This window comes from Triturus cristatus, chromosome 10, assembly GCF_964204655.1.
Source record: "Triturus cristatus chromosome 10, aTriCri1.1, whole genome shotgun sequence".
Classification (NCBI taxonomy): Eukaryota; Metazoa; Chordata; class Amphibia; order Caudata; family Salamandridae; genus Triturus; species Triturus cristatus.
In genome coordinates this window covers 122792919-122807977 of record NC_140593.1, presented here as the reverse complement: position 1 = coordinate 122807977, position 15059 = coordinate 122792919, and the positions used below count along the sequence as shown (strand labels likewise).

The window sequence follows — 15059 nt, the reverse complement described above, 5'->3', positions numbered from 1 at the left end:
GCGGCACTACTTGAGAAAGGTCAGTAGCAAAGGCTACAAGTTGAGGTCCAAATTAATAAAAAAACACCCTGAGACTAATCCAGAAATGTGGGAAGGAGAATTGGAAAAGGAGGCGTGGGGAGACCAGGTTCCATACAACATGGGCATGGGTTCAAGTAATGTAACAAGGTCTCTTGTATTGAGAAAAGAAGGATCTCTTTGCCATGAGAAAAAGATCTTCTTGAAATCTCTATCATGTGTTGCTTCTTCTACAAAAAGCGTCACTATCTCTTCTTTTCAGGGTGCCCAAACATACCAGTTTGTCACATTTACTTAAGGTGACACGCCTATACAGAATAAAAATAAAATCACTTTTACAGCAGTAGTTATGAAAGGGAAAAATAAAAAGATGATGGGTACACAGATCCGAGTTAACATAAGGATGTGTCTTTAAATATGCATTCTACACTGACTTACCGTTCTGTAGTTCAAGATAAACTGCCAGCAGAATAGCCTCGGGTGGAATTTCTTTGGGGTGAATCATGGAAGCAGCCTGAAAAATCCATGAACTGACATTAGCAAAAATACATACACACCGTCTCAAATTGAAGCCAATTTGGAGCTGAAGAAATGCAAATACGGAGATGTGAAAAATTACAATGGCATATGACAGCTCGATACCTGGGTTAGAAAACCTGAAAAGGCAGACACAAACTTTCATACTACCAAGTGGAAGCCATGAGCATCAAAGTGTGATAAGTTTGCCAATCAACATTGCACCTAGAAACATTTCAGTATGAAGTCTATACTACATATTGCCATAATTATTACTTGTATTTACTTCCATAAAAGGTGTTTTACAGACTGACTTAGCATTGTAAAAATTGAAATGGCATTCGTGAATCTCAGTTTACAGGGATTTAATTTGACCAAAGGATTATCTGCAGATAGAATTAAACAAATGATCTGTAGAAAGATACACAGAGGTGCCAGTCCATAATGCCACAAGTTTTGAAACAAGTACACAATTAGAATCCAGGACACACGTAGCCGGTGCAGAATGATATCCTCAATCAATTGTAGAATAGTGCAGCTGTTAGCTTTAGGACAGTTTATCATAAATAATGCAAATTGTAGATCAATCCTAATATCAAATTGATTTAATGGAAGGAAAACTATATCACAATTGCTAATGTAGGATATTTTAAAATTCTGTGCTCTCCCACCATCTCTGAAAAACTCAAGCCTGACACAAGCAAAGCAAACTTCTTAAAAAGAACCCCACTAATGGAAAACCCTCGAGAGCTATCACCGAAACTATGAAAGAGTGAGGAGCCTAGCAATTACAACAGCAGCATGAACACCTGCTACAACCATAAAGGCAAATTTGATTAAAACAAACAACCAGAATATAAGTTCATGTCAAGAGAGCACCAAACCGGCAACCACAAAGGACCCAAACAGAACAAAACATTCTAGCAGCAATCACTTTCACAATCTCAAGAAAATAGATTCTATCTGCATCAGTCATTTTTTGGATGATTAACTCTGAAAGATGGGCATTTTATTACCTGTGCAATTCCACTACTCATTACCAGGAAACAGCACTTAGTGTAATTAAGGATCAGAGAATGAATTATGCACAAGTGGTGTGAACAACTGAGCTGCAAATACTAGCGATACTTGCCTCATCCTACAGAAAAAAAGGATTCACTATCTAGGATTCTGTATCTCTAAATTGGGAAAAGCAAGTTACTATTAATAGCACTCCAAACCTGAGAAAATCTTTCACAAATTGTGCTAAACTGCCCATATCACAGCACAGAAAATTGTTAATTTCTCAGCCTTTTAGCTATGTAACTGGCTAAAAGCCTTAGCTTCACTAAGGGGTTCTATAGGAGCATTTAACAAAATATTCTACAAAAATCGTGGCGTGCCAAATAAGTCTCATTCTTTCAAGTGTGTTGGGTAGCTAATCTCCAGACCTTCACCCACTTACAAATGGTACATTTTCAGTCCACCTGTTCTAAAAATTTGCAAATAAAAAGTAGGCTTTATTTTTCTTCAGTTCAAATAATCTGGATTAGCAATATGACAAGGCCTAGTATCAATTTTAGGTTTCGCCTGAGACAGCACATGTGCTGTTGCTCCAAAATCTTTCGTAACCCCAATAAAAACTTAAACTGGGCTTAGGACCCGCCCCTTGAGAGCTACTGACCTGGCCAATGTTAGTCATTAACTAGGGTCATACAGTCATAGGATCCTTAAATAAGAAGGAAATTCTGTGTCACATTTGAGTGACATAACCTGTGGTGAGCCTATTGTGTCCCCAAGGAAGCCTATGGGGCTCACAAGAGCAGGCATGCAAAAGAGACCTCTCTCCATTTCTTTTTTGTCCACCTATTTAAGGAAAGAACCAGCACTATATCATTGCCCAAGATGACACTTGGGGGTGGGTGATGAAGGAATGTGGCTTTTTGATGGCCGAGCAAATATCTCTCCTGTGCAAAGAGCGGCATACCAGTGCTGGAACACAGCTCAAAAGGGCATTCCGTGTAGTCTGCTATACCAACAGCAACCAGCAAATGAACTGGAACTGTTCTAACCACTTTAGCTCTATGAGCAGGGGACACTTGTATTTCTATGCTTCCCCTGTAGTTTCAAAAATTTGAAAATAGGGCGATTTATTGATCTGTCGTCAGCCAGCGATGGCTTCATCTTAGCGTTTTTTTCTTTACTTTAAAACTTGTTGCACAGCAGTCTGTGCTGATCGGTAACATCACTAAAAAACACTGACCAAGCCAAAAGAGAAACCTATTGGCTTTGCCAATGCTGGTTTAAAACGCATAAAGTTGCTTTCTTCACTTAAACCTTCCAGTTTTTGTTCCTGTACCTTTCAAGTAGAAACTCAGCCCTATAGCATCAATGGAAACATAACTGGATAGGACAAGGTGACAAAATAATTCTTTGGGTTAAACATATCTCACATTAGAAGTACTTCTCAGATCAAGTTTCTGATGGATACTTAGGTGACTATTTGCACCAACAAAGGTACATAGGATTGGCATACGAAAACGATGGGAAAGGTTTTAAAAAAACACATGCAATCATCCTATTGGTGCACAAGACCTCTGCCGACAATAAATCTAGGCACAGACCACTTTCCTCTTATCCAGATCTGCTCTCCAGGTGTGTTGTGCAGGATCAGTCCGTTTAAATATCAATAATTTGCTGGTGCCAGCTACGTAAAGATCCTCAATTTTCTCACTAAAGTATTAAGAACTGAAAGGATGACAGCACCAGAAGAAGGCGAGAGAAAAGATTATTTTTGGTTTTGATGCTGGCATGCAGAAAGGAAAGGAGTCTCAGTTTTTTTTTTAAGGAAGTGCAACATTCCTCAGGAGTTGGTAACGCCACAGATCTACACGCAGGGTCCCTAAAGAGACCAGTTAATAGTGGGCACCACATTCCTGCTGGTGGGATGATAGCAGGAAGGTTTAAAAAAATATATATATATTTATTGCTTTTTAAACTTTGGATAAACATCCGTGCTTCCCACAAGATCCACTAATCAATCATATTAGCGCAAAGCAGCTACAGAACAACTTTCACAAGTCTCTATCAAGATAATGTCCATCTAGGTGATTACATTCCAATCATTTCAGTATATTCTGTGGCGTATAAATGTGAAATAGTGGATAGTTCTCCTTCACCCCTGGCCAAATTACAAACTTATGTCATGGCTATGTGAATTAAAATGGCCTTTTCTGTCGCCTGATCATCTAGAGTTATCTCTAAAATATTCGTCATCTGATCATATCGCACCCACCGGGGAAGAGTCCCAACGTCAGTTCTCACATAAACCCTGTGGCCACCAAAGAAATGTTATTGTCTGTCTGATGTGCGAAGGTAAACAGTTCCCAGATATTTTTCAGTCGGGACAGGCTGGCACAAGAGACCAATATTCTTCCATTAGTTCCTGGCAGTATGCAACACCTTTTAACCATCTTTTTACTTGCAGAGCAGTGCCACATCTCAGTACATAGTCGCTCTTCATTTAGCTAAAAGAAGCATTAACACTGAGTTTACGCACACCAGGTGACATCTCATTGAGGTATCTTAATATCACGACCAGCAGGAAGGGGTGGTTCGAGTTCCCAGTCATATTACCTATGCAGTCGCCAGCCTGTACTGTTTTAAGTTACCAGGTTGGTGGAGGCGACTTTATCGGAGGGAATACTCTGAATAAACCTTTAACCCCTCCAGTGCTCATGACGTCATTAGCACCAGTGGGTGTGTGCTTATGACTGAACCGTTCCATCAGAGCACCCGCCCATGGGGTGCGGGGGGGGTGCCCAGCTAGGCCCCACAAACAAGGATGGCTGCCACCCCGAAGCCCCCTCGGCAATCCCATGACATCAGCGTGGCGACGTCATCAAGAGCCGCTGGACTCGCTGGAAGCCATTTACTTCCAGGTTTCAGAGAAGCTGGAAGGTTTTTCCTGTCCGGGGCGTGGGGTGGAGTTTGGGGGGTTTGAGAAATAGCAGGGGGGCGGAAGAGTTCTGTGTTGCATAGAGGCATCGAGGGAAAGGAAATAGTTTTTCCTCCCCCCAGATGTCTCATTGCAGCAGAAATGCCCACACCAGAGTTTCTTTATTAAGGGAATGGAAGTGACCCCTCGGGCAAGGGTTGCTTCCTAGTGGGGGGGGGGGGGGGGGGGGGGTGTTTATCTTTGTGCATGGGGGCGATTCCTTGGGCAAGAATAGCCTCCCAGTTCTTTTTTTATACTTGTGGCCATTTTCTGCCCCCCATGTGGGGGGATCGGCCCTATTTAAAGGCCCATCTGCCCACGGGGGAAGGGGTGTTTAGAAAACCCACAAGCACCAGGGATATGTATATATTTATGTTTTGGGGTGGCCCCTTGGGCAATGTTCGCCCCTATTGGCGCTAATAATTGTTTTAATTACTTTTAGCCATTTTCTGCCCCCCTCTGGGAGCAGATCAGCCCTATTTTGAGGCCCATCTGCCCCCCCCCCTCCGGGGGGAGGGGGAGACAACCCACTAGCACCAGTGATATGTATATATTTATATATTTAGGTTTGGGGGTGGCCCATTGGGTAAGCGTCGTCCCAATGGGACGAGGAATCGGTTATTTACTTTTTCTGCCCCCTTGGTGGTAGATAGGCCTTTTGGGTAGTGACATAGCGTGTTATAATGTTAATTCTTTTACTTCTTGTCATTTGCGATTGTAATGTTTTATTTCTCCTTTTTTTCTCAAGGTTTTTGCTCTTTTAACTGATGTTCCAGGTTGCGGTTTTGTCACTGGTAGTTCTACAGTTTGTGTAGTTGCATGTGTTTGGTAAGAAAAACGTATTTTGTACTATTTACTCTAAATGAGTATCATTTCCCTGCATGAATGTGTTTTTGTAAATGGTGTAACAATGGCATTATGTTTAGCTTCTGTTTTATTGTGTGTGAAATTCTTTTTGCATTTGTGCTCGATGTGTATTTTGTTGTCTTGGGAGTCATTTGCTTTGTATTTTCTTTCCAGTGGGATATCGTTGGTTTTTGCTGTGTCCCTGTAGAGTAGGTGCTGGTGACTCTAGCTGTGTCTGGCATAGTTTTTGAGTATATAGATCTTTGTGATAAAGCCACACTTTGCTTATTACTTATTTTGCACAGTGTTGGTTGTTGCGGACTTGTTTGTGAAGTCTCCTTTCTTAGTAAGGCTTATGGCTAGCCGCAAGATGACTGCTCTGCAGGTTGTTGGTATGCTTTTCGAGTCTTCCTCTGACCATGATTATGAGACCGACTCTTCATCTGAGGCAGAGAAGGGGTAGAAGATGCTGGCAGTGAATTTTCTGTCTGAGAGGAATCATCGGACGATGAAGATACTCTCAGAGCAGATGAAGTGCCTGTTTTAGAGGAGGACATTGATGTGCTGATAGTGCAGCAAGAGGCCTCTGGACTGCAGCCTGGAACTGCAAGGCTTCCCATTGTAAGAGCTGACCTCTGGGTTGCCCCAGACATGGTGCAGCCGGAGTTGCCTGCCTTTACTTGTGTCCTAGGTTATAGAGTGGATACTGTAAACTTTTTGCCTATACATTTTTTTCAGTTGTTTATGGACGATGTACTTTTGGAGGAGATTGTTAAGCAGACTAATTTGTATGCTGAACAGTATTTGAGGGACAACAGTGCCATACTTAGGTCCCACTCTAGAGCTACCCAGTGGACTCCCACAAATCTGGACGAGTTGAAGTTCTTGGGTTTAGCTTTTTTGATGGGCTTGATAAGGAAGCCATGAATGTTTTCATATTGGTCTACGAGTTCCTTGATGGCAACAGCTATATTTCCGTCAATCATGAGTCGTTTTCGGTATTTGCTTCTGCTTCGGATGCTGCATTTTGTCGATAATGGTTTAGCGTTGCCACAAGATCACTCTGATTGTGCCTGTCTTTTTAAGATTAGCCTATCCTTGATACTTTGTAGATCGAATTTCTAAGATCTATGCTCCAGGGAAAGAAATATCTGTGGGTGAGTCTTTGGTCTTGTTCAAGGGCACGCTATGGAATTAAGATGTATATGCTGTGTGAGAGTAGGACTGGATATGTCTCTAATTTCAGGGAGTAGGCCGGTGGGGATTCCAGGAATGACCCCCTGGTTGTCTGTCCACTTTTGGAGCAAGTGAGAAAATTGTGTGGGAACTTGGTAGAGGACTTTTTAACAAAGGTCACCATTTAGATGTAGATAACTTCTACACTGGTGTGCAGTTGTTTAGGGAATTGGTCAAAGTGGACACTGTTGCTTGTGGCACATTCCGCTCCAACCATAAAGGTTTCCCACAATAACTTGTTTGTCAAAAGCTTGAGCAGGGACAGTGCAATGCGTCGTGTAGTGAGGAACTTTTAGCTGTGAAGTTTGCAGACAGTAGAGATGTCTACATGCTGACTACCATTCATAATGAAAGTACTTCACCTGTGACCGTTTGTGGTCAGGTTGCTGAAGTGCACAAACCTGTGTGCATTTTTAGACTATAATAGGCACATGGGTGGTGTTGATAGAGTAGATCAGAGGTTGGAACCTTACACCGCTCTTCATAAGGCTTACATTTGGTATAAGAAGATGGCTATACATCCTTGACACTTTGCAACTTTAAATGCTTTTTGTTGTGTTCAATAATTGTTCTCTTGAGTCAAGGATGACTTTTGCTAAGTTTCAGGGGTTTGTGATAGGCAGCCTTGTTGTAGTGGAACAAGCAAGGCTCAATGCTGTGACAAAAACTGATGCACACCCAATCCCTGGAGCAGATGAACTAACTGACAGGTTAGGGGCAGCCAAATATCTTAGTGCCTTTGATCTCACATATGGGTACTGGCAGATAGGTCGGACCCCTGGAGCAAAAGAAAAATCAGCCCCCAAATGGGCACTTCCAGTTTACTGTGATGCCCTCTGGACTAAAGAATATCCCTGCCACCTTCCAACGGTTGGTGAACAAAGTCCTTGATGGGCTGCAATCCTTTAGTGCAGCTTATCTTGACAATATTTCTGTCTACAGCTCCACCTGGCAGGATCACCTGATCCACCTTGGCAAGGTCCTTGAGGCTCTGAGAAGTGCAGGCCTCACTACCACGGCAAGTAAGTGCCAGATAGGACAGGGAAAGGTTAAGTACTTGTGTCACCTGGTAGGTGAAGCCCAAGTTCGGCCGCTCCAACCCAAGATCCAGACAATTGTGGACTGGGTAGCTCCAACAACCCAGGACCGAGTCAGGGCATTCCTTGGCTTGATTGGGTACTATAGGAGGTTTGTGAAGGACTATCGGTCCATAGCAACTCTCCTCACAGAACGTACCTCCAAACGGATGCCAAAGAAAGAAAACTGGACAGTGATGTGTCAAATGGCTTTTGACACTCTGCTTCCTTCAGAGTGTCAATGCATCCTTCAGAGTGTCAATGCATCCTTCAGAGTGTCAATGCATCCTTCAATGTGCTCTGCCTCAGTCCTAAAAGCTCTAGACTATACCAAGCAGTTCATTGTGCAGATAGATGCCTCTGAGCATAGGATAGATGCAGTCCTAGGCCAAAGAAATGATGAGGGACATGACCAACCTGTTGCTTTTATAAGCAGAAGACTACTCCCTAGAGAACAGTGTTGGAGTGCCATACAGAGGGACGCCTTTGCTGTGATCTGGGCCCTGAAGACGCTGAGGCCATACCTGTTTGGCACTCACGTCCTAGTTCAGACAGACCACAGGCCTCTCAGGTGGTACAACAGATGAAAGGTGAGAATCCCAAAATGCCAAGGTGGTCCATATCCTTACAGGGAATGGACTTCACAGTGGAACACAGACCTGGGACTGTCCATGCCAAAGCAGTAGGCATTTCAAGGTTCTTCCACTTAGAAGATGAAGACTCTCCAGGGGGAAGGTTAGTTTCATCCCGTTTCATTTTGGGAGGAGGTCATGTGAGAAAGTGCCTCTTTTGCAAGATTAGCCCCCCACTTTTTGCCTGGTTTTGATGTAGTTTCAAATGTAGTGCACAGAGTTCATGCCAACCAGGTCCCCCTGTACCAGTGCTCCTTCCCTAAAAACAAATCCCTAATTGGCATTTCTACACTCTGTAAGTCCCTAGTAAATAGTATTATGAGTAGCTAGGGCCTGGGAGCTGAAGAGGGTCCCCTGGAACCCTCCCCCCCTCACTGGGAGCATGCCACTGCCTTTGCAGCTTGCATGCCCACGTGAGGGAAAAAACGACAGTTGACATGGCACCCTGCCTGGGTACCATGCCAACTAGCACTGCCTGAAGGCACAGGTAAGTCATCCTTCCAGCAGGCCTCAGCCCTAAGGCAGGGTGCCCTATACCACAGGTGAGAATATGTGCATGAGCAGATATGTCCCTACAATATTGGGGTTCATTTTCCCAATTTTGTAAGCGCCAGTGAAGCCATAGAGAATACATGGGCTGGAAACTCGACAACTCGAGTTTCAATGGACCATGATGACTTCACTGAACACATGAGTGTTTACTATCAAACTACTCCTTTCAATAAATCCAAACTGATGACAGTGTGGGATTTATTGTACCTCAGAGGTGCCCTCTGAGAATGGGCCAACCTCAGTGTGGTCTCCGACCGGCTGCAGGCAGCCAGCCACCACCAGACATGTTTCTGGATCGCTGGGTAGAGATCCTCTGCTCTCTGGGAGCAAAAACAATGAACATCCTGGGCAGAGGTGTGATGGCTCTTCCGCAAGGAAGGCCCAGTGCTCGAAGAGGGAAGCTTCAAGGGCATGCCACCTTTGAAAAGTGAACCCCAACCTCTGCTTTGGGCAGGAACACTGGCGAGAAAAATTCAAAAGAATAGGTGTGCCCACCTCTTCCAACCCCACCCCTAAGGTGGGGCAGGCGAGGTGAAGCACAACATTCAGTCCCCACCATCTTGCAGATGGGGAGACCCCTCAAATCAGGGCTAGGTCTTTCCCTCCTCCCAGATGGCAGAATAGAGGGTGAAGTCACCCCAGGTTAGGTGCCCATTGGCGATACCTGTTAATCACCTAAAAATGCCTCGTAAATTTAGTATTTAGGTGGCTCCCCTAGACCTAGAACTCAGATCTGCAACAACTTAAGAAGAAAGAAGATGACCCTGCAGATAAGACAGAAGACTACTTCCTTGGCCCCAGCCCTACCGGCCTCTCTCCAGATTCGGCGAACCTGCGACCTGTCTTGCAGCCAGTGACCTCTGAAACCCCTGGGAGGATTGCTACCTTCGAAAAACAGACTCCCGTGGACATGCAGACCCTGTCCTGAAGAAACCTACTCCAAGGACTCCGGAACCAGGCGGATCCGCGTCTCCTGCCCACTCTGCACCAGACGTTCACGGCGTGAGCTGAGTGGCTCACCTGTGCAGTGAATTCTCCCCAGTGATCCTGACCTTATATCCAGAGTTGGCTGACCTCTCCTATTCTCAATGATGGCGCCAGCAGTGTGAATCCAGAGGCTCCTCCTGACCACGACCCGATCCGGTAAGAACACTCCAACGTCAAAAGGCACCCCTGCACCCGAAGCCCCTGGGCCTTGGTGAGCTGAACAGACGGTGCCCCTACGGACCACCTACATCCCAACTTACCTCTGCTGTTGTTGGTCTTCCTCTTGCAACCTCCAGTGCCACGCCTGTCGCCTCTTTGCCGTAAGAAGAAACCTCATTAAAAACCATTGGACGCCAGACGTCGAAATTACACCCTGCACCAGACCGCCCCTGTGCTGTTGCATGTTTGGTGATGCTTAATCTAACCCCCAAATCCTGGCCCCTGCAACTGATATACTTACCTGCAAGCAATGTGCCTCCAGGCTCCACCCCCCCCCCCCCCCCACTCCCCTCATCTCCACTGGAAAGCATTGGGCCGAACTCCGATTTTAAATGGAAGAAATTTAAAGTGAGTAAAAATGTTTCAATGCTTTCTCTACTTTAAAAGCAAGCCAATTAAGTCTTAATGTTTTATGAAGCATGTTTCTTTACTTTAAATTCCTCACATTTAAACAAATGACTGCATTTTCCTGTTACACATATGGGCTGGCACCATGTCTACAGGCCACTGGGAGTAATATGCCTGCTGTTTGAAAAGACAATTTGACAAGGGAGATAATTAAAACAATTAGTTTTATGTAATCCATATAAACAAAGATAACTCTTCATTTGAATTTTCTCCCATTCCAAAGTGTCGCATTTACACACAGCAAACATCTTGCTCCCGGTAACTGGTAGACACGCTGCCATATTTATAACTGAAAAATACAGTCATTTTTTATTAAGTGGGATACATTTAAAGTGCAGAAAAATGTTTCATCAAGTGCAGAAAAATGTTGCTTATACGAACATTTTTTTTCTGCACATTAAATTTCTCTCATTCACAAAATGTTTGTATGCTTGTGTTGTACATGTAAAAGGGCCACCTATGGCAAAACCTATGTCCTGTGCCACAAATTCATACAACACAGGCTCGCAGTCACCCATACACATATATTCCATTCGTTCACACACGTTCATACATCCCCACACCCCATGCACTCACTGATGTACATGGCAGCCCTATCAATGTGCAAGTTACTTGGCCTTCAGTAGCTGAGGACGATTTTCAGTGATAAGAAGTAGCTCTCAATGTAGAAAAGGTTGGAGACCCTGTAGTAGATACACTCCTTATGAGGATCTTCTGAGTGCAGCCTCTTCTTTCCACAGGTCCCACAAGGTCTAAAGAGTCCTTTCTTCAAGGACTCTGACATGTTAATGTCAGGTGTAGAAAAGTGAAACAGCAGTAGTAATCTGGATAAACTAAATCTGGATAAAAGCTGAAGAACTGAGCAGAGCTTAGGGAGACTCCCTTTCACACAACGTGTGAAAATCTGAGGGAAGATGCCTTGGCTGGGAGTGTTCTAAAGTGTGCTAGTGCCTAATTGGACGGAGATTGGTTCTTTATAAATGATGTAGCTAAGCTATTAACGACAATGTATTTTGCCACTGTAAGCTATGTATACTACTTCTACTGCTTATATCAGAATGTCTGGTGCAGAGTGGGCAGGAGACGTGGACCTGCGTGGTTCCGGAGTCCTTGGAGTAGGTTTCTTCAGGAAGAAGTCTGCATGTCCATGGGAGATTGGAGTCTTTTTTCATTGATTCGATATCAGAGCAGTGGAAATCTAAACCGGTTTGTCACTACTCTAATATCTGATAAGTAAATAAGTTTTCAAATAGACAACACAACATTATAGTATTCTTTTGCCCTTACCTGGTGGAGACACTTGCGTGCTTTGTCGTACTCGCTTCGTAGGCAGTAGGCACTGCCGAGATTAAAAAGCATCATTGTCCGTGCAGTTGTGACTGACGCTGGGTAACAGTGAGGCGTCTGCTTTCCCGCTTGAAGGGGAAAAAAGACAATGAATAATTTCAGCAGCCTAGGGAGACTACAATACCCTCTGTAACTTTTTTTCAAACACTTCAAAAGTAGTCTGAATACTAGGTAATACAAATTAAAATTAATTTTCCACCCGTACCAAGATATTTGACTTGGAAAACTGTGACTAGAGAGAACACCATCAGGAATGATGAGGGGGACTTATTACCTCACTATCAAAATGGTGTTTCATATCACTGCTATGTATATCGTATCACAACAGTTTGAGGCCATGTTGCTTGAACTCTGGTATGATGTACTTCAATTGCAGATTCCGTACTGCTTCACTTCTAGGTCAGAATTTTACCTCAGGATGTCTAACATTCCAATTCAAAAACTTCTGACATTTGTCCCCCAAATTTGGAAATCTAAAAACAGAAGCTACACGGGACATAAGCTATGCCTCTCGCAAACGTAGAAGCTCATTTTGGAAAATGTTTGCAACACTACTACATAAAAGGTAACAAATGCATACCATCAAAGAAAATGTTAAGAATTAATGACTGTGGGGTGAGTGGGAGGGGAATAGAATTTAAGAGAAGCTGAGATACACAAATATGTAATTGTATGGACAATGGTTTGCGATTAATAAAACAACACTATGTAACAAAGGCCCTGAAGCCTATCTTTACAATTCCACAATGCCAGCTACCCCAGAATTGCATACTGTTTACTAGTGAAATTTTCGAATAATCTAAAGCATTTTACTTACAAGATTCTGTTGGCTCAGTTTCTCCTTTGTCAGCCCCTGTAGGGAAGACAACACACATAATAGAAAAGTTGGACTCTGCTAGTAACTTGAAGTCAAATGCCTCTCCAACAAGATTCCTTTAACATGTCTATAACTAAGGTAGTGGTGGATGCAACAACCAGACTCTGTGTGCTTTAAAAAGAAGGTAAAGAACAAGTGCGTGATGAGTCTTTAATTATCTAAGGGCATACAGCAATGGCGGGACCTCATGTTGCTGGTAGCACTTGCAGTGTAGGGGTGCATGGGTGACTATCCTCCAGATTGAAAAACAAGTGTGCGAAGTTCAGCAGGATGCAAACTGGTGGTGGCATATATGTGCAGAGCTTAAATTCGGAGTCAGTCACATAAACTTCCCAAAAAGAAGGAAAGGACTAGAGTATGAAAAACAGCAAGTTGCTAAGCACAAGCAAAATATACTCCAATCCACACAGATGAGCAGAAATAAAGGGGAACAGGCAAAGGTGTGCATCCGCAGGGAAGGAGTATGCCTGCCTTCAGACAGTGGACATATAAATAACGATTAGAACATTGCTGGTTATGCAAAATTTACATGAAAATTAATTTTAACTTCAAGAGTTTCAAAGGCTAACAGCAACCAGTTTCTGAAATGGCAAATACTTGCCAATTTTACTCCAGTTATCCAACCAACAAAATAATGGTCCGTGGTTAGTAATAAAGACCTTCAATTTATGCACAACATTGATTCTAGCGGGAAAATTAATGAAAGCATCACCAGCTTTTTTCAAGTTACCCTGATCCTGGTCGTTGGAGGAGATTCCCAGGGAGACATCTGTGACATTCTCAGGATTTAAGTGTGTGATGGCATCAGAGATTCTGTCTAGAGAGATCAGGGCCTCAGCTGCATACAAGTGGCCCAGAAACCTGCAATAGCCAAAAACAGTGGTCAGTCAAGCACCTTTCACAGAAAGTCTGTTGCAAAGCCTCCATTACGGCTTCAGAGATATTTCGTGAAACATTTGCTGTTAACTTTACAGACAAAACTCACAACATTGCCGATGTTCTTAGGCTCACCAATCTCATATTCTCAAAACTGTACTCACCAGACTCCAACTCTTACTTGCTTCTAGAGTTTTGCTCCATTTCTGGTGGAGACAACTAAGTCTTCACTTTCATCACTTAAATCTTGATGCCCTCTGATCTTGATCTGTAACATTGGATTCTTTTGGCTGCGGATATATTAATTCTGGTTGTGGAAGATCTCGTTAACCTTTCTTTCAGTACTGCTCTCGTTCGTACTGCTTGGAAGAAGGCATTAGTGGTCCCTCTTCCCAAACAGCCATTGGCCCATCTTATTATTTTCCATCACAAAGACTATTCTAGCACCGGCCTTTAGCATCCATACTGGCGGAGAAAGTTGTCAATCGTCAGAAGAAATCATTAGTATTAAAAGCACCCTCAATGCCCCAGAAGCTGGGTTCTGACCTGGTCACTATGGTTTCAGTACTCAACCAACTCAGGTTCACTGTGGATCAAGATGGAGGATTTAGTTCATGTGGATCTCACCTCACTGGAGCCTTTGAAAACAGGATCTCATGGAATGCTCACTTTGCGCTTGCATGAGACCGTGCTAACTACAAGGTTCTGAACTGGTTCTCTTCATTCTTGCTGGTTGCATTGAAGTAGTGTACCTCCTTCAGATTAGTCCAGTACTGCATCTATAACACATGATGCCCCATAAGGCTCTTCACTGAGCCCAATACCAAAATCTGTGTGGTATCTTTGGCCGCACTGATTAGATCATTCAGTCTTTTATTTGTGAGATGTGCAGATGACTCCCAGATTAAATCATAACTTTACAGCAAATCTCAAGTGGGTCAGAAAGCATCTACAATGTAGATTTTTGCTCAATAATCACCTCCTCTATTAGTGCATCAGTACTGTTCAGTTGTTTTGCCAGAATATTCCCCTCAGCACGAGTATGCCTTTGCAAGTAACTGTGCACTTCATTAATATTTTTTCAGGAGCACAGTATGCATGTGTGAAAACATGGGTGTATTATATGGTGTGGTTGTGTGACCTCACTGTGTAATACACTTACCAACCTGCTTAGGTCCAGTAGGTTTTGCCTGGAAAACTTTCAGCTCAACCCTCGGTTAACTATGGCAATGAGTAGCAAGGCTTACGCAGAGAAACTAGTGTCAAGCATTTAAAACACAACGAAAACAATTGCAGAAGAAATTGACACGACACTCAAGAAATCCAACAATTTATAAAAATAGACTATATTTTTATAAGAATTAAGACTAGAACGAAGAAGATCCAGCCAGGGGTTCAGGAGATATAATTTTACAAGCAATAATAAATCAGTGCAAATTCCCTAAACAGTGAACAAGCCTTGGCAAATTCAACGAATTGTAAACTCAGAAATG

The 15059-nt window shown here is 43.3% G+C and overlaps 1 protein-coding gene across 4 annotated transcripts in view; it reads right to left on the bottom strand.

The window, feature by feature from the left end:
• Positions 1 to 15059, bottom strand: part of CNOT10 (CCR4-NOT transcription complex subunit 10) — a 418130-nt gene that overhangs the window by 10356 nt on the left and 392715 nt on the right. For all 4 annotated transcript variants that reach the window (XM_085630585.1, XM_085630583.1, XM_085630584.1 and 1 more), the window contains 4 exons: positions 13421 to 13551; positions 12631 to 12666; positions 11754 to 11881; positions 457 to 532 (listed from right to left, as the gene is read on the bottom strand). In XM_085630585.1, coding sequence (XP_085486711.1) covers positions 457 to 532; positions 11754 to 11881; positions 12631 to 12666; positions 13421 to 13551 — 371 coding nt within the window. The remainder of the gene's footprint in view (positions 1 to 456; positions 533 to 11753; positions 11882 to 12630; positions 12667 to 13420; positions 13552 to 15059) is intronic.